Genomic DNA, 26,257 nt, shown 5'->3' with positions numbered 1-26,257 from the left:
GCAATTGAGGTGTTCTACGATAGGTGATTGGCTAAAGAAGCTGTGGTATATATATACAATGGGATATTACTCACTCATAAAAAGAAATGAAATTCTGCCATTCGCAACAACATGGATGGACCTCGAGATAATCATGCTAAGCGAAATGTCAGGCAGAAAAAGTTGAAAATCACATGATATCACTTAAATATGGGATATAAACCTAAATGCAACAAATGAGCAGGACAAACAAACATAGACTCATGGACATGGAATATAAACTAGTGATTACTAGAGGACTATAGACCAGTGGTTACTAGCGGGGTAGGGGAGGAGGGGGAGGTATACAAGGTAAAGGAAGTCAAATATAGGGTTTAAGGGTGGGTGAAGTGGGTAAAGGGGATCAAATATATGGTAGCTATAGGAAACTGGATTTTGGGTGGTAAACACACAATAGAATATACAGATGTCAAATGATAATGTACACCTGAAAATTATATAATTGTATTAACCAATGTTACTCCAATAATCTTAATTTAAAAAAAAAAGGATTAAGAACATGAAACCAATTTACCAAATTACAAATGGCTAGTGAACTTAAAAAATTGAATGGTCATTAATTTTTAAAGGAATCAAATTAAAAGTGATGAAATATTATTTTAAAATATGTTTCAAACTATTGTGATGTGATAAGAAATAGACACATACACTGCTGGGTAGATTATAAATTGTACAAACTTTCTGGCATATAATTTAGCAACATGTATCAAAGACCCTTAAAAATGTATGCTCTGAGCTTTTTGAAATTGTTGGTTCTAATATTGGGGCAAGAAATATTCAGATGGATCTGTAGTGCCAGAAGGTAAAGAGGTGCCAGAAGAAAAACATAGAATGATGGGTTATGTCAAAGGGATACAGGAATCAAATGAAAACTGGAACAATTTGAGCAACAAAATTAAATAGCTTTGGATAATAACCCAGAGTTTAAAATCAATAACAATGAGACCATTCTGATAAAAATGTACAAGTAAGTGAATGAATGAATGGATGAATGAATGAATGAATGAAAAGAGGAGAATAGACAAATCCCCATGCACTCCAGATAACTTCTTTAATACCCTCCCTCGAGGAGGTGAAGCATAACTGCCCATTCCTTAAGCAGGTTGTACATCATGACTTGCTTCCAAAGACCATGAAAAGAAGAGTCACTTTACAATGGAAAAACTTGACAAACACAACCTCAGCCAGGTGATCAAGGTCAACACCAAGAGCAAAAGTCATATTGAGAGTATGTACCGATGATATGCTATAATGAAAAAGGTATTTTACCTCTGTGGTCTTCAACCCCAAAACACATACACCCAGTGTAATCATGAGAAAATCATCAGACAAATCCCAAGTGAAGAACATTCTACAGGTATACCTCTCAAAACTGTCAAGGTCATCAAAATCAGGAAACAAGACAACTAAACGTAACATGGGATCCTGAATGGGATCGTGGAACAGAAAAGAACATTCCGGGGAAATGAGGAAATCTGAACAAAGCATGGAATTCTGGGCCTCCCCTAGTGGACCCTCAGAGACTGTCTGATTCTGTGGGTACACGTCTTTGACTGTCTGGGTCTGGGCTGTTTTGTAGTTCTGTAGAGACTGAATTAGCTAATGTGGGGCTGACAGAGAGGCATATGATTCCTGCTCAAGACGATGCACATGAATCTTGTCCAGGGGAGACTATGCAGCTCTGTAAATCCAGTTCTCATTCAATCTGCCTGTAGCATCTTAGTGGTTCCTCATAAATTAAATAAAATGTGTTGCTTTTCTATTTGTATAATATGTAAGTATATACATAGGTATAATTTTTCCTTTTAAAAATATTCTGTGATACTTCTTAATTCATGCAACGCTGTGAATTGTGATGTCACCACTATTTGATAGGAAACAAACTGAGGCCCAAGGCAATGGTGCACCATAAAAGCTAGATGACCCTAGTGCCAGAGCCCAGCTCTTAACCACTCTAACACCTGCATCCAGATGCCTGAATACAACCCAGACTTATCAGTGCCCTGTGCCCTTGTACCTTCTGGAATCTCCCTTTCCTTTGCTCTGAGGTAAAATGGCTCACTGTCTCTTCCCACATATTTTAGTTTCTACCCCATTATCTCCGAAGACCTTTGTTGGGCACTGGGCTGGAAGGTGGCATTTTTCCCCATGCACTACTCTCTCCGTCCTCCTGCTCCTCACAAACCCTCTCTCCCTTCCACCCTGAGTCAGCTTCTACATAGAACTCAGCTCCTTCTCCTTGATTTCCTCAAAGTGACATTGACACACTAAAGGTTTAGGATTAAAGGTGGGATTTTTTTCAGCCCAGCACAGAATTAGAAACAACTTAAACTGAATATTAGTCTTCAGTGTCCTACAGACTCATCTGGTGTTTGCTGCAGGCGTAGTTCTCCGTTGGCCTGGATGACTGCCATCTCCTCAGGCCCCTCTCCCTCCAGACTCTCCTCATTCTCTCTCTATACTTCATATTCTGGGGGTCTTCACATCCACCTCCCAGTTCCCCACAGGTAGAAGTAAAAGGACTTTATCATGCAGAACAATTCACCTCTGGCTTCTCCCATCCAGGCTATGACGGGGGCAGAGGAATCATCTTTCAGAACCAAACATGACCATTTAGGTACTTTTTTCCCAATAAATGACATTTGACTCTGTTAGAGATATTTTTTGCTTTCTCCTATTTTCAACCACAGGCAACTTTTAAATAAAAATTGTTTTCTTCCTATTACGTAAAAATTGAATTCCTTGACAGAAGATAATAATCTGTCAGCATGGGATGCACTCAAACAACGTTGCCACTGGCCTGATGATGCTTCCCAAAGAGGAAATTCAGAATATACTGAGCAACTGCAGCTTTTGCGAATATAAGGACACATGCACACAGCACACTATTTTAAAAGATAAATGTTCACTTGGATGAATGGCTAGCCTACAGAGTGCTGACAAGTCTCAGCTGTTGGGTCAAATCTAACCAGATAAAATGCGACCAGGAGAAACACCAGTCGCCCTTGAGTTTTTTAAAAACTACAGTCCAACATGGACAAAAAGTGAAATAAGTTACTAGGTTGGGATGATGAGATTATGACTCATTTATTTTACTTTTTATAAACAATGCCCTGTGGCCTCTGGAATAAGCAGTGGTGGCCACGTGGCAGGAACCGAGCAGAGTGTGATGAAGCCCAACATTCTAGAGCACCCCGAGCCTGGACTCTGACCTGGCTCACACAGGCAAGGGTCAGAAGAGTGGGCAGCTCAATCCTCTACATGCAGCTTGACAAGTGCTTGACAGATGGATGGACAGATGAGGGTGAGTCAGAGGAAGGAACCAACGCTGGGACTGGGCACCCAGGTTCTAAAGGAGAGCGGGCATCAGCAGGCAACAAGAAGGGGCACCTCTGCGGAATGCCTGGCCACGACACAGCAGAGGGAAGTTGGCAGAGGGAAGAGGGCATGTGGCTCAGCTTCATCACTGGGACAGTAAACTCAGATCAGGGAGTGGAGGAATATGGACCAGAGAGATGGTCAGGGACCAGATCCCGAAGGGTCTGGGTAAAGGGTTCGGGCTAGCATTGGAATAAACTGCAGGAGTAACGTGGTCAGACATGAACTTCCAAGGAGGGAGCCCTTCTCTAAAGAAGACACTTGACAGCCACAGTGCACTCCAGGGATGGACCAGAGCAAAAGGACGCAGAGGCCGTGAGGCCCACCAGGACACTATCACATTTGTGCAGGGGGAGGTGATAAGGCCTGAACTAGGAGAAAGCAAGGGAGGGGAGAAACAACTCAGAATTCTTTAAGAGTCAGTCAGAGAACTTGATGACAAACATAAGAACACAGAGCAACCAGGAACAGAAACCCCCACAATTATGATGGGCTTACATGTTTCACACACAAAAAGATGTCATGAGACAGCAGTTAGGTTGGAATGAATACGATTTTTTAATGACATTCCTCCACCTTTCCACTCTGCTGTCCTCAGTGAGTGGCTGTCCTCATACATGCAGCTTCAGAGTCACAAGATGGCTGCTGCACCTCCAGCCCTCATTCCAGGCATGGGAGAGGGCAAGGGGCTTTCCTTTAAGAAGGCTTTGACTTTTTTATTTAGGAAGTGATGCCTTCTCTCATCTCATTGACTAACACTGTGTCATAAAGCCACCCAGAGCCACCCAATCGGAGTTCAGTTAAGGAGGAGGAGCAGGTGAATATTAGGTGGGCACAAAACCTCTTCTTCCTCCCACCTCTTGATGTTGGCAGTCAGGCCACCCCCTGGGCACTCTTCCCTCCTTCACTGCCAGCTCTCCCCAGGTGTCTTCATCTCTTCCCAGGCCTCAATCTCCACCTAGTTGGCCCTCAGCCCTGACCTCTCCCCTATGCTCCAGGATCCCCAGCAGAAGCTGGAACCCCTACGGGCCTCCTGGAAAGACTTGTTTCTCTCTGCTTGAGATGGGTCTTCTTTGCGTCAGCTCCAGTGGACTCCCCTTAACTCTAAAGGCAGCAGACACCTCTTCCCATGAGAAGCCAGGGTGGTGGCTCCTTTTTGTCTCCAGACCTTGAACACACCACCATGACAGCTGCTGCTCTTTCTTGCCTATTTTTGTCTGCTTTTCCCCAAACTGTTAGGGCATTAGGGGTAGCAACCACATTTTAATCTCTGTAATCTCAGTGCCTATGTGAAAAATGAGCGAGTGAGTGAGTGAGTGAATGTTCACGAGACTGAATTTATACAGACACAGGTGCATCCCCTGCCACAAGTCTCCAAATAGCTAAGGAAGACCACATACTGTCTATACTGGAACCAGTGGTGAGATGAGTTCTGGGACACGGAGGCAGAACGGGGCAGGGAGGTCAGATGAATATTCCTCCAGAAACATGGAGGGACAGATGCACATAGTTTATGTTCCTTGGTCACCCACTGACTTTGAGGTCAGCCTTAGATAGACTTGATAGAGTACACACACTTACACTCCCAATACATAGTCACACACGGACCTACTTATAGTCACCCAGTCATATTCCCCAGTCTCATGGCCCTTTCTGGAAACCACTATTGAGGGATAGTCACTATAGCTTCTAGAATCCATACCCTCTTCTCCTTAAAAGCCATAGTTTTTTGTTCAGGTGTCCACCCTCCCCCGCCTAGCCCAACCCAGCCTCCAGCTCTAGGCCTTGCTAAGTGTTGGGCCAATATAGAAGTCCAACCCCTGGTCACAGCAACTGCTTCAGTACTGGAAACCTGACCCAATTCAGGCCAATGAGAGAAAGATTTGCTGGGGGTCTTCTGGGAAGGAAGTTTGCCACCCCGCTGTGGAAGTCTCATCTGTACTATGCAGTGTGCAGACATCAAACTTGGGATCGTTGAGTAGCCAGCTTAAAGATGCTGACATCCAAGAGACAGAGGCAAGAGCTGCAGGCTGAGCACCCACCCACCTCAGACACCATTAACACCAGCCAAGACTTGCTGAACAAATGAATCCAATGTTTGCTCATCTGTCTGCATAGAACCTGATGTTTGGGGATGGGTGGGGTTAGGGTGTGAACATCTAAATTCCCAGAGGCAGAGCTGGGGGTCTCCAGGCCAGTGGAACCAAGAGAAGCAAGGCTGCTGTGGTTATTAAACCCAACCAAGGATGAGGAAAAGAGGCCAGCCAGTGGGCTGTACAATGTCCAAGGCATGTGGAGGATTTCAGGAGCAGGCAGGAGACAGAGACCAGGGAGAGTTCCCCCTGAGACAGTATGGGGACTTCTGAGACACGCTGGCCACTGTGCAGTCTGTGGCCTTGGATACAGGGCGGGAGTGGCCATTAGCACTGACAAGTTGTGAGCTGCCAGGCTGAATTCTCTTGGAAAGACACAACCTGGAAGTGTCCCAGCTCCCAGACCCTCAGCCCAGCTCAGGCTTCGGGCCCACTGGAACAGAACCACTGCACCCAGCTGCCCTGCCTCTGGGTGCTGTCCCAGTAGGGCCGGCTCCCCACCTCCCACAGAGAGCTTCCTACAGTGCTCACCCCGTAACACCTAATGTTGGAAAAATGAGGCTGGCAGCAAGGAGAGGGAGCAGCTAGGCAGCAGAGCTTGCTCCTTCCATCACCAGGCTCAGGCCTTCCCCACGTGCCTGGGCCAACTGCTCAGGTCAGACCCTTTCCACCACTCACCTACAAGCTGCCGAACCTCCTTGCACCTCAGTTTCCACATCTGTGAAATGGGGTCTTGGCACTTGACCCCTCAGTTCTCATACGTAGTATATCATGTCACTTAGGGCAGTATCTACCAGACTTCTTGGCACAGAGCAGGCTCTTCGAGCTCCTTGTCTTACTTGTCATCACCTGGTCCCTGTCATCTGCATCCCAACCGACATTAAAAATACCAAGGGACAAGGGTTGAAGCTCTCTGTTGGCTCTGGGTCCAGCCAAACTCAAAAGGAAGTGGTGGCCATGCAGCTGGCTGGGGGACTGCCGAGAACTAAGCCTCCTGCCCAGCAGAATTTGCCCAGGGCAGAGGGCCTGCAGAGGTGGACAGTCTTGGTAGAAAAGCCACAGATAATCACAGTTACAGTGCACAGCAGACAGAAATGGAGGGAGAAAAATGAACAAACGCACATTTTCTGAGTGCTTTTGTCAGTTTTTTTTGTTTCATTTTGTTTTGAACACTAAGATTTATTTTCAAACAGCACACAGATGGTCTGCGAGGCAGGGCCAGGCCAGATGGTTGTCTGGGTCCCGAGGTGTCTGGAGAGACTGGACCCTACCCACAGCAGCTGCCAGGAAAGGAGGACCCTTGCCCGGGTGGCTCAGCCAAAGCTTCAGGCAAGCATGGTGGCTCTGCGGCCCCCAGGCCCCGCCCTGCGGCCGGGCTCACTAGCAGCTGCAGCAGCAGACACCCAAAGGATGCGGGGCAGGGCTGAGGGCAGCCAGGAACTCAACTAGGGGACACAGCAGCTTCAGGAACACTGGTGATTCCACCGAACTTGCCGAAACCAGGCTCTTTGGAAAACAACCTAATCTTTGGGAGAATACCTCTCGGCTTAGGTCTCTCCTCTCGATTTCCCTTTGCTTTCCAAAAGTTAAAAAACAAAAACAGAAAAAAAAAACCACACACATTTTTCGGGAAAAGGTGTTCTTCACAGGCCCAGAGAGCTGCACCAGCCTCTGCCCTCACTGAACCCGCTCAGTGAAGTTCTCAGGGAAGACGCCCCGGCATTTCTCCAACTCCTTGTGCTGGTTCCAGTCGCTCTCCTTCACGCCCATGAGCCAGCCTTCATCCTGAAGGGGAAGCAGAGCACCCAAGTCGAAGAGGAATGGAGAAGGGGGGTAGTTGGATCCTACGAGGTATGCATCTCACTGGGGACCCAATAGAAGGAAGTCTCCTCCTCTACCTATTCATTCCTCCTAGTGGGTCACACCCCCCTTAAGAAATGCTTCCTCCAGGCAGCATTCCCTGCTAATCTCCCCAGACCCAAACCCAGCCACTGCAGGATCTTTCTGCCCTTCAGCAGGTGGATTTAACTCTTTGTGATTCGGCAAGTCCTTTTCACTCTGGAAAGGCAGGCTGACTGCTGCACTGGTATATACATGTCTGAACAATTCCCTCAATGCCAGCTGAGGAACTGCCCACTATCTGGTGCCCACAGAAGACACATCACTGAAGAAAACATCAGCTGTCTGTCCAGACTTCTACAATTCCAGAAAGTTCTGCTGCATGCTGGCCACTTAAAGGCTTCTAGAGTGATCTGAGGACACCCCACCAAGCCTTCCAACTCAAACTGGACCTTTGCTCTAATCCTGACCCTCCCAGGGATCACGACAACCTCCCTGGCCCCAGACTCTGACCCTGAGCCTGCAAGAGCCGCACACCTGGCCTCTGGGTGAGGCCATTGCTATCCTGGCAACTGGGCTATGCCTGAGACCCACCTAGGTCTTTGTTGTTTCATTCTGCATCATTACATGCCTCGTCACAGGCCCTACGTATGTGCTATCTGAGCCACTTCCAGCCATCCTAGATGACCCCCACTGTGGGCCAGGGGCTAGGATTCTGGTTCAGAAAATCCCACCCAACTCAGGACTGGCCCGCTAGGGAGATCAAGGGAGACCTGAAGATTTAAGAGAACTGGCCGAATTAGCTCCAGGCCCAGGAAATCTTTGTTACTCAAACATCGCAGCCCAGTGTAGCCTTAGTAACCACCTGGTAGCCTCAGTCCCAACCCAGGACCCCCAGCCATGTTGGCCTCATCCTAAACCCAGCCCTCCTCCCCTGACAACTAAACCACATAGACCTGTTGATGACTAAGTGGGTCAGAGTCTAACCAGGACCGCTATGCACTGTGGATGTCACCTGGATATCAACATGAGCACCCCAATCCCACCACCGACATCCCACAAAGACTCACTCGATACCCACAGTGAGATTCCTACTGAAGGGCCACAGCTGCCTGCACGAAGCAGCCTGTCTCAACCTAGGAAACAGTTCTGCCTCACTCTGTGCCAGCCCTAGGCCCCGAGGGGGCCCGCTCTGAAGAGATGAACTAACGAGGAGAGGCCACAGCAGGAAGAGAAGGTTCCAGGAGGCATCTGGGGTGAGAAACAGCTGGGGGCATGGCGAGGGTGCTCAGGGGTCCTGCTGATACCACGCACTGTCCCTGTGGGTCCTGTGTGAATGGGTGAAGGGCCAGCCTGGAGGGGCAGCATGCGGGGACAACGGGGGCCCAACATGAGTCATAGAGCGGGTGCCTTGGCAGCAGTGACCAGGGTGGGACAGCTCATGGAAGGGCAGGCAAGGATCCTGTCCTGGAAGGAGGGAGGCTTCCAGGCAGGGAAGGGAGAAGTGGAGGAAAAAACAGATGCAGAAAGCTGGGGAAAAGTCAGATAGAGCCTGAGGAAAGGAGAAAGCAGGAAGAAGGAAGCAGACAGAGTTCGAGAAAAAAAGAAAGTGAAGAGAGAGGGGAGATACAGACAGGGAGACACCAATAGAGGGGGAAACGTGACAACACAGGAGATAGGCCAAAGAAAAAGGAAAGGGAATGGATAGAAGGAAGGGAGGAAGGGCAGAAGGGAGGAGAACAATGAATGATGAGAGAAAAGGACAGCAGGCCCCAGCCCAAACCCAGGCTTCACCTGTTCTTCTGGATTCTGGAAGGGGATCACCAGCACCACGTCCCCAGCCTTGAGCTGCAGCTCATCTGTGTCGGTGGCCGTGTAGTCGTGCTGGGCCTGCACCTGCAGAAGTTGAGAGAAAGCTCGACGTCCTTCCCTCAAAAGCCCTTGGTCTCCGCTGCAACCCTATACAAGGCACCAGGCCTCATAGCAGCTTTGGTGTGATGAGGCAACACGGTGACCAGGAGCTTGTTAAAGTGGTGGGACCAGGGCTGACACCACCTCACCGACTGTAGCAGGGGATATAAGGGTAGGACGACTTTGGGCCAAGCACATAGCCCCCAGGGCTTGATTTGTGAAGGGGGTATCCCACCTCCAGGGCACTATCAGATAGTGGCAATCAGACTGTGGGGTCAGTACCCTGGGCTTACCTTGAACATGAACCCCGGGGGCAGATCCGAGCGTGCAGCCCCGCTGCCTCCCTCCACAGTGCCATTCACAGCTGCTGGGAAGGTCTCCACCACAACAGCAGGCAGAGAGCTCTAGGGAGGGAGCACAGGTCAGCATGAGCAGGAGGTGGTCCCGGAAGAGCCAGGGCAACAGGCAGGGAAAAGGGATGTCTGAGCCTGATGACAGCCCAGCCTGCCTCCAGTCTCCTGGACAGGAACTATGACCTGGACAGAGCAAGGAGAACAGGCAAGATACAGGGCTGGGAGCCACAGGTGGGTGGGCATACAGATGGACAAACAGACAGCAGGAAAGAAAGACAGGGCCCTGGTCCCTGTGTCTTACGGAGGCTGCTTCACTTGCTGCCGTCTCCCCAGGCTCCTGGGCTCCAGCCGCAGGTTGGGTCCCACCCGCCACCTCTGAGGCCTCTGTTGGCTGCAACATAAATGCCGGCATGGGGTCAGACACAGGACGGGGCACCGCCACCAGGACAAGCACCCAAGTGGCATCCAGAGTTGGCCAGTCTCTCTGCACAGTATGGCGAGCTCCCGAAGGAAGGGTGGGGTCCTGGGCATGAGGAAGAGCTGGAGAAGGTGCTAGCAGGCACGAAGAGGTTGCCGAGAGACATGCAGCAAAAACCCAGCAAAGGCCCCTGGGTACCACTCCTGACTCTCCCTCACAGGCCCCACCCCTAAGCCCAAAGAGCTGGCCCAGCTTCAGCTCCCTCGAACCTGCCTGGCCAGCCTGCACCTCACAGGTTGTTCCCAGAAAAGAACGAAGCACAGGATGGGAACCATGGTGGGGGCCCAGGCAAGGCAAAGTTGACACAACCTGGCTGCAATCAGGCTGACTTGGGCCAGCACTCAGACTCAGCCACTTCCGAGCTCTGGGAGCAACCCCTCAACTTTCCTAGCCCCGATTTCCTCATCTGTAAAAGGAGGAGATGCCTAGTGTAGGGTGAAGATTAAATGAAAAAGTTCTGGAAAGTTCCTACTACAAACCAGCGGGTGCTCTAAGTTTTCCTCCCTCCCACTGTGGGAAGCCTAAGCTGGGAGGCTGGGTTCAGGGTGCTGAGGGGAGAAGAGCTGATCTGACCGCAGCTGCCCATAGCACAAGTGACATGTCCTATCTTGGGGCCTCCTGGCACATGGCCCTGGCCTGGCCCTCAGGCCCACAGTGGCCTTGTCCATCTTGTGTTATCTCCTCTTGGTCCTCCCTCCATGCTACACCCGCAGACACCAGGGACAGGTTGGCTGGCACTTACTTGGGCAGGACCTGGCTCGGCTGTCTGGCTGGGCCAGGCCACGGCAAAGGTGCCCTCGGTAGCACTGGGCTCCCTGGAAGGCAAGCTGCCAGCTGGACTCTCTGTGGGCTGGTGACGGCCACCAGGGAGACAGAGTGGGAGGGCGGGAGGCAAGGAAGAAAAAGGTGTTGGGAAGGGCACGAGACAGAAGACAGGCATGAGCCACCAGTGTTGGCAGAGCAGAGGGTAGTGCCTGCGGCAGGTAGTCTGACCAGAGCCCAGCAAGAAACAGACTCAGACTCCTGAAGGGACACCTACTCCCATCTCCTTGCTCCTGCCACTGCCAAAAGGGTAGTGTGAACGTGCGGCACATAGCTCAGCACCCACTGAAATCTGCTTGTCAAAACGACTCTGCCCGCTCGCACAAACGGGCCTTTCCCAGAGCGAAACACGATTCTGTAGCTGCCAGCACCTTCACATCAGCCCCCTGCTCCTGCAGGAGCTGTCCCCAGTTACTGGGCAAGTCCCATGCCCTCCCTGAGCCTACACACCCCAGACACTAGGTTATGAAGACACCTTCCCAGGAGGTCCTGCTCATATAAGGGCACCTGGCCTCAGCTTGCTTTCCCTCTCTTCCTCCTCTGTCCCAGCAGCCCCCTGATGCCACTGCCTTGTGGGGCCCCCACAAACAGAAAGCTCCTCAAGGGTAAGGACCCTCCACCCCAGGCCCTCCTGCCTGTAGACCTCAGCACAGCCTGAGAACACCATGTCCATCCTGGGTGACCAGCTGATCACTGTCTAAGGCCACTCACAGGCCCTGACGACTGGACCACACCACAGAGGACTACCTTCTCAGGCTAAACTAAGGAGCCCTTTTCCTACAGGGCCTGGCTATGGGCACGATGCCTCTACAGACAGAAAGCAGTAGAACCACTGGAGAAAGGCAGCTGCAGTCAGCCCCCTATGCAGGAGAGCACAGCTGTGCGTACACCTGTGAACAGTTTAGGTTAGGACTAGGAGGGTGGTCCCAGCACCCCTGGGGGCAGGCACAGAGAAAACACAGCTTACCTCCCAGAGGTCCCATGGGATTGGCTGAGCATAGCAGAGGGAGAAGGACAGAGTTAGCACAGAAGTTAGAGACAGGGGCGGGCAAGCAGTCCCCAGTGACCCCCACCCTATGCCCACCCAGGACCCTAGAGCCCAGCAGGCACAGGGCAGAACAGAGTCAGGCTCAGAGGTCCCCAGAGGGCTGAGTCCTAGACAGCTCTGAGGAGGCTGCAACCACAGGCCAGAGAGGGCCCAAATACAGGGCTGCTGACAGGAGCGGGGCAGAGTGCTAAGATGGACTGTACATTGCCAGTTAAGTGTTCAGCTGACCCTCCTCCCAAGGGTCCTCTCTCCAGCCTCTGTTTGCTCTCCCTTTCCTCATGGTCAGGACCGGAAGAGGTGACAAGAGCCGGAGGCCAGAGTGTAAGTAAGAGCCCGGTGACCCCAGGACTCCCAAAGGCCCAGGGATACCTGGGCCTACATGGCCAGTGGGCAGACACGAGGCCAGAGCCCAGTGGCCCGGAGGCCAGTGGGCCCGTGGGTGGTGGTGGACTCAGACCAACCTGACCAGAGGGTGTGGGCGCCTTCACAGGGCTTGCCACAGGTGGGAGGGGGTCAAAATCCAGGTCCAGCAGACTAGCCTGCTCCGAGAAAGGCCCTGGGGCCTCAAACTTGGCAGCAGAGACAGAGGAGGAAGGCAGTTAGTGACAGGCAGAAAGCACTTGACATAGGCCCACGCAGCAGGCACTCACGATCAGCAACACATCCACCGCACACACAAAGCAGGGCCATCTGTGCCAGACACCCTAGCTCACACTCCCACGCACACAAACATGGCACTGCCCCAGTCATCAGCAGTAGGCCAACTACTGGTCAGACCAACACCAAGCCCCCGGCTCTCTCATCTGCCTCCTTCCTGCAGGCTGGCAGAGGCCTCCTGGTGCCTAAGCCTCTTTTGGCTCCCTGCACCACAAACTCCAAGGCCTCGCCGCACCTCCCAGAAGCAGCACAAGCCACAGACAAGGCTGAGTAAGACCACACTTGGTCTGACCCAGAGGGCCCCTAGGACAGGCACTGGCCTCCCCTAGCTGCCCCATACAGACAGGTCACCCTGTGGTGACACCCCCCGCACCCCCTCCGCCAGCTCCAGGGAGCAAGGACAGGGCTGAGCCAGCCACACTGCTCAGGAGCCTAATTGTAAAGGTGGGATCCCCAACATCTGTGAAACCTGTATTTAAATTAAAGATCCCACCCAGCCACCCTCCAAATTCCCATTCAGTGGATCTGGGTACAGCTCAGGAACGTGCCTATGACAGGCAAAACCTTGGGAGACTGGGACCTGGTGGCCCCGCTCATGCTGAGTGAGCCAGCCCCATCCTAAGCTGGGCCCCACAATTGTAGGAGAAAAGGAGCCTTCCCCAGAGCTGCCTGTGGAGGAGAGCCAGATCAGCACCAGCGCCCAGAGGACATGCTGCCCTCCCAGGAGGGGCTTGCTCAGCTGTGGCCTCCACATGGTTTGTGGGATTCCCCCTTTGGGGCCAGGGAGGACTTTGCCCAGGTCTGAGAGGAGAGGAAAGGGAGCTGGCTACTGACTCAGCCTTGAGTTCTCCTTTCCCACCCTCATGTAAGACTGGGAGGACCGCGGCCCCCAGGAGCCCAGGCCAGCCCAGCTCTACCTGCTCTTGATGGGCCCTCAAGCCTTCATCCCCCCAAGACCCTCCATTAAGGACCAGAGACCTGGAAGAAGGCAGAGGAGCGCCCCAGAGGGGCTTGTACAGCTGAGATGCAGCCTGTCGGGAAACCTAAGACCCTCAGTTCTTTTTTTTTTATACCTACAGCACCTGGTATTCCAAGGTGGTCTCCCATACAAGTACTAACCAGGCCTGACCCTGCTTAGCTTCCGAGATCAGATGAGATTGGGCATGTTCAGGGTAGCATGGCCGTAGAAGACCCTTAGTTCTGAGAACACTTGGTGCCAGCCGTTACACAGCTTAAAGGATGAGGCATCCATGCGGGGCCAAGCCACAGAGCTCAGAGAGCCCAGTCCACATGGACTCATTTCCTGGATAGGGGGCCCTGGTCCCTGAGCCCACACCCCAGGCTCACCCCAGCCACTGACTTTCCTTTTAGGTCAAGCCCTGTCGGATGAGCCTGGGAAAGAAAACTCACTGCTCTGTCCCCATAACCCTGCCACCTCTAAGGGAATGCAAACTCAGGGCACCCGAGGTGTACAGCCTCTAGGTGCTCTCCCACCAGCTGGCTGGCAGTATCTCTCATCCTTAAGTAGCCCCACCGCCTGCCCCTTCTCAGAAGTCAACCAGGCCAAGATAGCTGCCCCTCATACTCCAAGGAGACGTGGTCACCACGCCAAAGGGCAGACCACACCCTCCGTGCCCCACCTTCCAGCAGGCTAGCCTCCCCACCACACAGGACTGGATGACCTCAGTAGAGGGATGCAGGCTACTCACCACAGCAGAAAAGACATGCCAGAACAGCTTCACAGACAGGGAACAGCCTACCCCAGCCCCAGGTAGCAGCACCCACAGTGTACACTCCCCACTCCCACTGGGCAGAGACCCAGCTCCCTGCAGTGGGCAGAGGGGGCAGCAAAGGCAGCGCACTGTGAGCATGGAGATGGACATGCTCGGGGCAGACAGTCTGCCTGTAGGTCAGGCCCGCAGGCCCCTCACCTGTTACATGCTGGAGAGCGGTTGGAAACTGAACAAGGCCATGTAGGTAAGTGCTGGCACCACTCCCTGCCCAGGGTTCACTAGCACTCGGTCACCCAGGGCAGAGGCATGCTCAAGCTGCGAGCATCCCAGCAGCACGCTGTCCTGGAGGTCTCGCCGTCCGTTTCCTGACCACTCCAGGAGCACCCCCGGACTAGCCTCAGCAACCTTCTGCAGATGGGGGCTCCCACGCCTACCAGCCTCCTGAGCCAGAGCCCCACTCCCCCACCCCCTAGTGCCCTGTATTGAAAGTTCCTACTTCTAACCCAAAGTCCTCTCCTGGGGGCTAGAAGCCCACTTGTCCTGAGGCCCCTCGTAGCAACCACTGTCCTCAGCTCCCAACTGCCTCTCCCTCCACTCACACCTTCCAGCCCTTCCCCTCCCCTCCAGACTTCTGAGCTTGGCCTACAGCACTCCAGGCAGGGCGACTCCACGCAGCTTGCCAGCACAGGCCCACTATAGCCTGGGATTAGTCGCCTGCACAAGAGGCCAGGCCCTGCATGGAAAGGACCTGACTGGAAGGCCTGGAAACCAGACTTAGAGCAGTGACCACACTACAGCCTCTGCAAGCTGATTTAATAGTGTACAGCCTGCTCCAGTGCTATCACAGTGACCTTCCCTGCTCAGCCCTCCTTTTGTCCATCTGTGAATGGACATCACATGCCTTCTTAGGGCATTTATGAGCACATCGAACTCTAGAAGTTCTGAGCCCATCTCTCAGGCCTCCTGGCCTATGCACAAGCTGCTCTCTACTTGCAGCCACCTGGCAAACGTCACCTGTTCTGGGAAGCCTTCCCTTACTGGCCCAGGTCCTCCATGCTCCCCAACACTTTTGGCCACAGCATCGATGCAACCTTGAGGCCATTGCTGAGCTGTCTATCTCCAATAGGACCATTAACCTATGTCCCTGTGAGTGGCCACAGTACATGCTCAAGGATGGATGAGGGATGATGGATGAAGGGATAGACAAATGAATGAGAAGGAGGCTCCAGGCCGGTCTCTCTGGCCAGATTCCTGGCTTTCAAGGCAGAGGCACAGGGCATGGAATGGAGGCGAAGGCCATGCACGCCCCAAGAGAGCAGGAGAGGGGGAGAGCTGGGCCGCGGCGGCCGCGGCTGACCTGGGAGGGGGTGGTCACGCTGATCTCAGGGACAAACGTGTCATCAAACAGGCTGAGGATCTGCTCCTGCTTGACTTCCTTGGATGGGGTGTGTTTGGGAGGCGGAGGGACTGGTGGGCCTTTCCGGAGCTGTGGGTCGGCCACGGGTAAGGGGCCACACAGGGAGGCACAGCAGAGCGGGAAGGTTGGGGGGAGACAGAGACAAAGCCATGGTTAGTCACACCCCAGGCCATGGCCCCACTGAGGAAGATGAAGCAAGAAGTGTCACTGCTCCCCAAGTCACACACACCAGGACCATGACCACCCCAGAAAGGAGACCAAGGCAGGAGGTCCAGAAACACTGTACAGAACGAAGAAACAGGAGAGGAGAGGAAGGATAGGTGAGGAAAGAGGTGTGAGAAGAGAAAGGAGGAGGGAAGAATAAGGCAGTGGCAGTAGGAGGGCTCGCCACATGGTAAGAAGACAGAGAGAAACAGTAGCTGAGACACAGCCCGGGCACCCACTCTCCTGCACACCTAGGCCCCTCTCCACATTCCACCGGACAAGCTCCAGCTTGACCTCTGCAGTGACCTGTGGAGACCAGCCCAGAGCCAGGGCCCAGAGGAGGCCTAGGGAAGGAGATCACACACCTGCACACTTGGGGGGGACCTCAGGCAAGTCACACAACCCCCCACCCACCCCAAAGCCTGGGTTTCCTCATTTGTCACTCTGGGGTGATTAAAAAAAGCATCTGCCTCACAAGGTAGTTGTGAGGATTTAATGAATGAAAACGTGAAAAGTGCTGGCACAGCGTCTGGCCCAGAGTAAGTGCTGTTCAAATGTGGGCTCTCATCACCATTCTTAACATCTTTATCCTAATCGGCTGAGTGATGGCCTAAAACCAAAATTGCTGCTGCCAGGAGTGAAAGGGCATGGGGGACAGCCTAACAAGGCTCAACCAGAGACACTGCAGAAATGCAGAGAAACCTCGTGGGGGTGGAGGCCAGACGCTCCAGAGGGGCCGGACCAGAAGCCCAAGGCCTGTCCCCCTTCGCCACTACACAGTCCCCTCACTGAGCCCTTTCTCATGCTGTCCCTCTAAAGGTCCTTCGTGGCAGTTCCAAGCAGGAGGAAGAAGGTGAGGACAGAGAAGGCAGTTGCCTCCACAGACCTGGACATTCCGGTGTTAGGGGCCGAGCCTGCGCCTCAGTTGGAAAGGAAGATGGAGGAAGTCGAGCCTCCCAAAAGCCAGGGAGAGAAGAAAGAGAGGGTACTGCAGCGGGGCAGGGGGACACTTGAGGAGGAAACAGGCAGTCACAGATGTCCCTGAAAGGGCCCAGGGCCATTGAGGAGAGCCTGTGTCCAGCAGGGCCCGAGGGAGACCGATGTTCAGGCTCAGCCCCCATTGGGCAAAACCCCAGGAAGGAAATAGAGGACTAGAAATGGGAGGGATAGGTAGATGACAGCAAAGCAGGAGGAAGAGCAAGGAGGAGAGGGGATCGGTCACAGAGACACAGTGCCTACCTGAGATGGGGATTTGGGGAGGGCGGCCCCAGGGGTGGCAGCGCTGGCTGGTTCAGGCTCATGGTTGACTCTGATCTCAGGGGTGGCAGCAGGAGAACCATCTGGTGGAGGTGAAGGGCTCTTGTTCTCTTTTGCAGGGGTGTTGTCACTGTGGAGGCAAGACAAGAAGGAGCCCAGTGGGGAAAGGTCATGGCCTCTGAGATAGGATGTGCAAATCCGCAGGTATGCGTGTGATGGGGCATGTGCACGAGCAGATGCTTTTGGTTCCATGTGTGGAAACATGTGTGTACATATGTATGAGCATGCAGATCAGTGTGCGAAACTGAGGATGTTTTCTTCCAAAGTGTATCCACAAAGATTCACTGTGAAAATGCAATGTTCCTGTGTGAAACTGTGATCTTGTACATGAGAATGGGTGGAAATGAGACTGCATGCTCTGGCAGCAGGGGCCTGGCTTGGAGACAGTGACAGCACATGGAGGAACTCCAAGCTGGAGGCCTGCAGTCCCCAGGGGAGGGGAGCAGGACTCTGGGAGCCACCACCAGAGGTAGCCCAGCTGCCCCACAGGCCTGCATCAGGCTAGCCCTGTATGAGAGTCCGAACTCCCCAGCAGGAGAAAGCAAAACGTCCTAGAGGCAACGTGAGTCTCATTCCTCACACCACACAGCAGCCCCCATCTCAGCCTGACCCCCAATGCCTCTTGGCTGCCTCCCTGCCTGTCTACTCACTCACACCAAAATGCCAAGCACAGCCTGCTACCCACACACACTCCCACCCACATGATGCCATCACTATGTCTGAACCTTTGCTCCCACAGGCCCTTCTGGGAAAACACGGGAAGCCACCCAGAGGCCATGGGCAGGTAGGTGAGTAAAGGCGGTGCCCTGACAGAGGATTTGCTGGGGGTGAGAGGGCAAGGTCTCTAAGCCATATCGTTCAGTACCGAAAACCAGGGCAAACATGTGCATGAACCTTCACTTGGGTGCAAAGGGGGCAAAAAATAAATACTTATATTCGTACTTACACACAGTGCTGACCAAGACTAGCCATTAGCCGTAGGTGGCTGTTTACATTTATATTTAAATTAAATAAAGTTAAAAATTCAACTCCTCAGTCACACCGGCCGCAGTCCAAGTGCTGGCCAGCCATATGAGGCCAGTGGCCACAGTGATGGACAGGGAAGGTCTAGAAGGACACAAAAGAAACTGGTAACCACGTCACCTGGGGGAGGGAGTATCTAGATGATGAGACAGACATGAGAGAGACATTACTGGTACCTTCTCATCTTTCCTAAACTTGTGTTTCATGGGTTGTATTTGCCTCCTTAAAGAATTTAAGTACAGGACACATGCACATGTCATTTTAAAAACACCACCGTGCCTCAGCAGCCCTCCCCAAGTCTCCTCAGGCCTCCTTTTTGGTGCCATTCTCCATCTGTTGATGCTCCTGGTCCAGGCCGCAGCCAGTGGACGCTCAGCAATGCAGAGAGGAAGGCGCTAACCTGAGCTCCGGCTGTCTGCACAGCATTCCCGCCCGACGAGCCCTCTGCCCTGTCCTGCAGCACACACGACACAGCGCAGGCCCGGCCTGCCGGGCAGCACCACACACAAGAAGGCAGGTTAGGGGTTAGTGGTGCCCTCAGAGAAGGGCGCTAGGCGCATGCACTGGGGCCACCGGCCAGCGTGCTGGCCTCGGACGCCCCACAATGCAGCACTCACTGCCGGTACCTGTTCTTCTTCCTGCGCAGCCGGGAGAACAGTTTAGTTTTCTTTCTGTGAGGATGGGACGCAGAGGCCTTCATTTTGGGGGAAAGCTGGATGTCGGGCTGGCCTGTCCCCTTCCTTCATCAGCAACCCCTCACAAAGGGGTTACACAAAGGGAAAAAGACTCCCCTAACACCCAGAGGCCTTGATGAGGGCTTAACTTCCCCCTCGGCCCCCCATCATACAGTCTCAGGGGCCCCACTGGCCTCAGCATGGTGTCAGGTGCCCTGGGGTGGTGCTGACAAAACAAGCAGAAGAGGAGGCTACTCTAACACAGGGGTGCAGGAGGCTCACACTGGCCACTGCAATGCCCATGGTCCAGCCCATAGCAGCACCAGGGGCCCAGAATGCCAGGAAAGAGAGGGGTCAGCTGGCCAGTATGGGACCCTGGGAGAGGAGGCAACCAGGATACCTAATGAAGGAGGCTCACAAGCCTCCACGTCCCTCCCTTCCCCCTCAGATCAGCCCCTTTCCTACAGAATGTCAGTCTAAGCAGCCTGCACTACCCAGGATGGCCACCACTTGCCCCTCCTCACCCAACCTGGGTGCTCCCGACCTTCCAGACCAGGCAGAGCAGCTCAAGGGAGGCCAATCCTTCCTGCAGTGATCTGGGAAACTGCCCCTGGGCCTTTACTCTCCCCACCGCCACCACCCTCCCCACCCAGCTTGCTCCTCAGCCCCAGGCACCCTGTGGGACCCTCTGCATCACATGTATTTTATTTTCAGGAGAGAAAAGGGGCAAAAATAATCACTGAATATCTTCTTAGTCCTAAGTAATACCTCCCTCACCCCAAAAAGCATATACAATCACCCCATTTCATAGACGGAAAGCAAGGTTCCCTGTGGTCCCCACACTGTGCTGAGATGGCCAGAAAGGAAGGAGAATCTCAGACTTGCTTGTTTCCCATAAGCCATAGCCAGAGGGCAAGACCCATCCCTCCTCCTTCGCGTTTTCCCCTAAGGAAACAGGAATCTCCTGGGAGGTGAGGCAAAAGGCGACCAGGGCTGGGCTGAGGGCAGGAACATGGACACCTTTTCGGGTGTGCAGAATGCCACCATCCTGGGACTTAGGCTTCCCGGGAGCAGGACAGGGAAAAGGTGGCACCACCCCCTGCTCTAAGAGGACCATTCATTTTCCAAAGGCTCTGTGCCTGTGAATCACTTAGTTCCCCACCCTCCTCCCAAAGCTGTGCAGGTGCCCTGGCTGCTCCTGCCTCACAGATAAGGAAGGGAGTCCAGGCTCAGGTAATGTGCAGGCTTCAGGGACACACAGGGGGAATGGGGGTGCCCTTACCTGCACAGGGAGGCCAAGACAAGAAGGCCAAACTCTGGGGCCACAAAAACAAGCATTGTCCTAGCTTTGCACGAGTCAGGGAGCAACAGGAGTCGGCCCTTTGTTCACACCTCCCCACACCCACCCTCAGCCCGAAGAGTGGCGAGCATCACACACCTGGGCTGGGCCTTGACCGTGAAGGTGTTGCTCCCATGCTGCTTCTCCAGGCTGACCAGCACGTCGCTGAGGTTCTGATTGAGCTGCAGGTGGGACAGCAAGCAGGTAGGAGGGCCTCTAGGGCCACCAAACAACCTCACTCTCCCCAATAACATCACTGCTTCTCCCCCTACTCTAACCCCTTCCCTGCATCCCTGCCCCCTACCGAAAACAAGTTCTTCTTTCTTTCCCCATCAGTGGGAAAAACGGAGGAAGTGAGCTGCAGTGCTCATTTAATGTTTCTGGGGACCATTTTTTCTCTTCTTTCTACTTGTAGGATTTCCTAAGATGATACACAGAGCTTGTACTGTTCTTAAATTTTTTTTTTAACTGTTTTTGCAAACTAACTGTTGATTCTAATTGTTAAGGTCATTTTGCTAAGATGTTTTCAGGCCACACTACAACTGCCAGAGAGTTCACCAAAAGCGCAGGCAAGAGAAGAGGTTTATCCTATGCACATAGTGATTCTCATTACTGAGAATATTTCCCTCTTTTCGCCACTAAGATGCCCAGAGAGGAATTTCCCTCCTGCTTTACATAAATGTTTTCTTCCCCAAGTCACCTCTCTCTGTTTTTAAAAATTTTATAAGTTATCTCAAATGTCTAAAGGGAAGAAGGAAAAGAAAGAAGGAAAGGGACACCCCAAAAAGCAGGAAATCAGGGTGGTGGAGGTCCCAGGCTTGCCTTTCCTCCCCCTGCCCTCAGCCTGGCATCCACCACCATCATCTCATTCCTCTTAGCCCACGGGGTAGAGTCAGGCAACCCCACTGAACCAAAGGAGGAAGCCGCCACTACTAGGTTTCTCCAACTCAGCTTTGCAGTTTAACTGCCAGCTAGATGAAGATGAAAATAACACAACATAGGAATTTAAGCTAATCACATCCCTTCTTACACCAGATTCTGGCAAATAAAGCAGACCTGTTTCAGTGTCTTAACACACATGAAAGAACATTAAAAACTGACAAAACACTAGCAATGCATTTATCATTTGCCTACAAATTGAGAAGCCACCACCGTTTTCTGGGCCGAAGTTGCCTGAGAACACATTTATAGTTTGAGAAGAGGTGGCTCTGTCCAGGCAAGAAAAGTAGGACTGGAAGAAGGAAGGAGGTGGGGCTGGACTTTCAAGCGCCACTGACGGCTTCCCCAGCGCACCCGGCACACCCGGCAGCTTCCACTGGGTAGAACCCTCTGGATGGGGAGCTCTTTGGGAGCTGGGTCTAGGCAGCTCCTCTCCAGGGTCAGAGGAGACTCTGTGATCACTAGTGTGTGCAGAACCTCAACAGAGAAAAGGGAGCTCAGGCCACCCCTTCTGTGCCTCCGACCCTGGCCTTGGGCAGAGTGACTCTAAAGCCCACAGAGTCACCAGAACCTACCTTACTCATCTCCTTGTGGAAGTTTTCCTCCAAGCCCGCAATGCTCTGAAACGTGTTGACATAGAAACCTACACGGCTACAGGAGGCAAGGAAGGAGAAATGAACACACAGGTCAGGGCAACCCAAGAGAGCCACATACACGCTGATATGCCTCGACCCACATGAGACACAACCCTGAGAGGACACAGGGCACCCCAGGCAGACACACATGACACAGCTGTGCAGCTTGAAGGAGGCCAAGGCTCTTCTCCCACCTCCTGGCCTCACCTGTTCCACAAGGAAGGCAGCTCCTCCTGCAGATCCACATTCATCTCCTCAAACACCTTCTGGGCTTTGATGAGCTCCTCCTCGGCCTGAGGGGCAGGGCTTGTCATTCTTTCTGCTGGGCCTGTGTCCTAGCCAGCCCAGGCCAGGCCAGGCCCGCCCCCATGACCTGTACCCCCCAGTGCACTCTGGGCAAGATAGAGGTGGAACTCGATGTGGACGTCGTGGCGGACCTCCGCTTGCAGCCCCTCACAGCACTGTAGCCAGGACCTCAGGGACTGCTCCAGGAAGAGGAGGGCAGAGCATCCCTGGCAAAAAGGAGGACCCCTCTCTCTTGTGCAGATGGGATCAGTGGTGCACAATAAGAAGGTACAAGACACAGGGCCTGGGGTGCTGGGGCACAGAAAGGGGGAAGAGGCAGACCCAGACCCAGCCAAGTGAGGAAGGACCCTGTCCCCTTACACACGAACCTCTCTCAGGCTAGGTGTCAGCCCGCTGCCCAATTCCCAGGCCTTAGTGTCCCCTCCTGAGTATTCCTTTCCCCCTTTCTCAAGGTTGCCTCCTACTCAGTCTCAGCCAGCAGCCTGTATTCACTTCCCCAGGAGAGTCTTTCTACCCTCCCCCTGCTTCTGTCACCTGTCCAGTCAGGAGGAGGGCAGGGCCAGGGTGGGAGGGAGCTGGGCAGCTGAGCAGGGTGCCTGAGTCCATTTCCAAGGCCTTCACCTTCTCCTGGACAAGACCTGCTCCCTGCATCTGCTACATCCACCAGGTGGTGGCACCAAGTCCCCATCAAAGAGCCAGCGTATAGGGAAATAGAGCAGCAGGTGGCCTGCTCTGAAGGCAGAGAGCCAGAAGAGGGTGGGGATGAGTCACAAGACCCCAGAAGGGGCTCTGCTGGCTCATTCTGGAGGGCGCTGCTGGAAACAGTGACTCGGATTCGGGGTCTGAGTCACAGCCCGGGAACGTGGCAGGCCCCACCCACGAGAAAACTTGCCGCCAGCAGCCTCAAATCCTCAGGCCTTCTGGCAAAGGCAGCCAATTGACCTGAACGCCAAATTGCCAGAAAGCACGAGATTTCCCCAAGCCCACCAAGCTGTTCCATCAGCTTCAGGCACCAGGCAGGACAAGCCCTATCTCCAGAGCTGAGCCTGGTGACTTTGGGGTGGAGCCAGAGGAAAGAGAGGCTACCACCTCTTCTGACTCCAATTACCTTCAGGTTGTTGGAACTTGCTAGGGTGAGCTTGAGCTCTTTATCTAACTTCTAAAGATCTAATTTAAAAATTAAAGGTAGAACAAGGGGGAAAAAGAAATCACTCTCTAAGCATGCGTGCTTCAGCTGCTCCAGGATGGATCATAACTGCTGGGCCCTCCAGGCTATGGGCTAGGCCATGCCTGCCTTACACCTCAGGGCACCCCTATGCCTGACTGGAGGCTACTGATGACGGTTTGTGAGCACAAGATGAGTGACTTCCACATCTGGCCATGAGCACCTCTCACTGTCATGCACACCTCCCATCTACTACCAAGAGTCTGACCCAAGTCCCATGTTCCCCAGGAGCCCACCTTGACCACCCCAGCCCTGTGCCTGCAGAGACCACCTCTGCACAAATATTCAGCTTCACAACGCTGCTCCTAACTCCTCAATAAACAATCGTGACAGTGGCACAGCATCTCGTAACTGTGTGCCAGGCCTTTTTCCCACGTCCCAGCAATAATGCAAAGAAAAGGGTGGCTCTATTTTAGAGCTCCCAAAGGTCAGGACCTGAGTCTTTTATTCCCTTTGGATTGTATTCTCATATCCTGGACCCTTCAGAAGCACTGGGGTGGCAGGAAGGGCGGCAGGGCCACCCACTGTGGGAAAGGACTTGTAGTCCCGGTAGCTCTACTACATGGTGACAGACAGACATGGGCGGCAGACCCAAAATCGGCCCACTCACCATGCAGTAGGGCACCGGGGTCCTGCAGGCAGGTTTTTGGAGACTATGGTAAGTGTGAAGAGCTCAAAATTAGCCTAAGGGACACCTGGAGCTGGTCAGCTCGAGAGATCACAGTCTCCCCAAAGTCAAGTCAGCCAGGAGGGCAGCCGTGGGCCCTAAGTGCCCAGCTCACAGCCAGCCAGTTGCCCACAGGAAGCCTCAAGCCTCCCTCCCTTCCAGCCAGGCACGAGGCAGGGTGGAGGCAGAAGAAGGATATGCTCAAATAAACACTGGATCCAAATGGGAAAGCCAATTTGGCTGAAAGGCGAAATATCTATAGTCCAGCATCCAAAGATGGGATCACATGCTCTGGCCTCCCCTGCTGCTCCCCCCAAGGGTCGGGGTGTGGAGCCCTCCCAACAGGATCCCCAAACATACCCATTCCAGGAGCCCAAATGCAGCCACGTGCCTCACCCTGGCCCCACACTCTCAGGGGCTTCTCCCACACAACAAAAATGGTCACCTGGCCTCCTGCCAAACCCATTTCAGAAAAATTATGCAGAAACCCTGGCTCTGGGACAGTGGCTCCATTCTCCCTCCAGCCAGAAGTCTTGAATTTTATAGGCAGAAAAGGCCCAATCCAGCCCCTCACTCTTCCCGCACCTCCTGTGGCAGAGGAGACACTGGCCTATCAAAGACTCCCTTAACCATTTCCCCAAGACTCTGGAGATTTGGGGTCACTCTGCCCTCCAAAATCAGCCCACAGCTTTGCCCTAAAAGAAATCAGGTAGGTCAGGTAAAAAATTAAACTATGAGCCTATGCTGAGCCCAGAGGTCTCCACATCACAATATTCAATACATGTGGGTTGAAAATGAAGAAATCAGAGAGTGGCCAGAAAAAATGGGGCAGCTTCCCAAAGAGAAACCCAACCTCCCAGGTCAGGCTTATTGCTTGCCCCCAGCCCAGGACTATAAAAGGAGTGCTGAAGTCACGTCAGTTTTACTGGAGAGAAAACCACAAGGCCACCTCTCCCAGGGCACTACACCCAGTGGCCCCTGGCCACACTGGGTCCATTCCGAGAGCAGGAGGCTGAGAAGAGTACTGCCAGGGTAGTAGTATCATTCAGGAATTTTGTACCAATAGCCTCCTCCAGGACCACTATGGTGCAGACTGTCCTCTGTGAAAATCCCAAAGAGCCAATCCCAGGTCTCAGCATCCCAGCCATACTGAAAAGCACTCTGGTATCTCCTCCAGAGGCGTTATGGGGGCCCACGAGGGGTCCCAAGGGTTCCCATGAGTCTGGCCAACTGTGGCAAGACCACCCACATGGAGCCCCAGGCCAGGGAGCTAAAAGAATGGCCCAGGCCTTGAATCAGGTGAGCCCCAACTCAGCCAGTAAGAGGCTCAGTAAGACTGCCTCTCTGTAGCTTTGTCTACTCAGTAAATTCAAGATCACCTCACAGTTCTTATGAGGCTTGAAGAACAATACATGTCCAGACAGAAGCCCTAGTGACATCATGTCCCTCCCTGCAGGAGCCCTCACAGAGGACGGATGGCTCCAAGGCTTTCCTGGGCTCCTGGAGGGTAGGATTTCAGAGAGTCTCAGCACTACCAGGGACCTGGGTGCTGAGCAACAGACCTGGGCCCAGTCAACCAGAGCCTGCAGCCTCTATTCCTTCCCACATCACTGCAGGTCGCAGCTGAAGCAGGAGCTCTCCCAGCAGAGGCATTTGAAACCAACCCTGCCTCCCAATCCAGGAAAAGGGCCAAGCCCTCCCCACCGAGGGCAGTGCAGGGCAGTTGGGCAGACAGACGCCCAGCACCAAGGACAGGACAGCAGACCAGAAGGCGCCAGCACGTGCAAGGTTAGAAGCCAGTGTCACCTGATTTCGGAGCAGGTTAGTTTGAGCTACGAGATGAGCTTGCAGTTTGCCTTGGCACCACTGGGGGGCGGCTTTCTCAAGCAGCGAGACAGGCTGGGGGGAAGGGAGGGTAAGGCAAAGGAGAGTGGAGAAACAGGAGGGAGACGGGAGAGAAACAGAGACACAGATATTAAACACCAAGTCCAAACGTCCCGAACGCGGTGGCAGACAAGCTGGCAGCCTCTCCAGGGTGCCAGCCCCCCACAGCAGGCTGAGAAAATTAAGGAAAGCCCCTAGTGGAGCACAAAAGAGGGTGAACTCCAGCTGCAAAGCAAAATGTGAGAACTATTAGCAGGGGCAGAGGGGCTCAGCAAG

General features: G+C 53.4%; 1 protein-coding gene and 1 pseudogene across 8 annotated transcripts in view; both read right to left on the bottom strand.

Annotated features, from left to right (window-relative positions):
- Positions 1-6,634: 6,634 nt before the first annotated feature.
- The window catches only part of BIN1 (bridging integrator 1), a 55,890-nt gene continuing 36,267 nt past the window's right edge, over positions 6,635-26,257 (bottom strand). The window contains exons 7-19 of one of the 8 annotated variants that reach the window (XM_015587462.2): positions 25,904-25,996; positions 22,107-22,192; positions 21,840-21,915; positions 20,425-20,507; positions 17,212-17,359; positions 15,709-15,837; positions 12,423-12,530; positions 11,881-11,904; positions 10,834-10,941; positions 9,915-10,004; positions 9,554-9,664; positions 9,144-9,245; positions 6,635-7,295 (exon numbers count right to left, since the gene is read on the bottom strand). In XM_015587462.2, the coding sequence (XP_015442948.1) occupies positions 7,188-7,295; positions 9,144-9,245; positions 9,554-9,664; positions 9,915-10,004; positions 10,834-10,941; positions 11,881-11,904; positions 12,423-12,530; positions 15,709-15,837; positions 17,212-17,359; positions 20,425-20,507; positions 21,840-21,915; positions 22,107-22,192; positions 25,904-25,996 (1,266 nt within the window). In that variant the 3' untranslated portion in view covers positions 6,635-7,187. The remainder of the gene's footprint in view (positions 7,296-9,143; positions 9,246-9,553; positions 9,665-9,914; positions 10,005-10,833; positions 10,942-11,880; positions 11,905-12,422; positions 12,531-15,708; positions 15,838-17,211; positions 17,360-20,424; positions 20,508-21,839; positions 21,916-22,106; positions 22,193-25,903; positions 25,997-26,257) is intronic. The other 7 variants (XM_025045068.1, XM_025045069.1, XM_015587463.2 and 4 more) reach the window with 7 other exon arrangements.
- On the bottom strand, positions 13,689-13,807 carry LOC112477881 (annotated as a pseudogene).

This window comes from Pteropus alecto, unplaced genomic scaffold (assembly GCF_000325575.1).
Source record: "Pteropus alecto unplaced genomic scaffold, ASM32557v1 scaffold153, whole genome shotgun sequence".
Taxonomy (NCBI): domain Eukaryota; kingdom Metazoa; phylum Chordata; class Mammalia; order Chiroptera; family Pteropodidae; genus Pteropus; species Pteropus alecto.
Note: the sequence above shows the minus strand (reverse complement) of the source record. Positions and strands in the feature narration are given on the sequence as shown.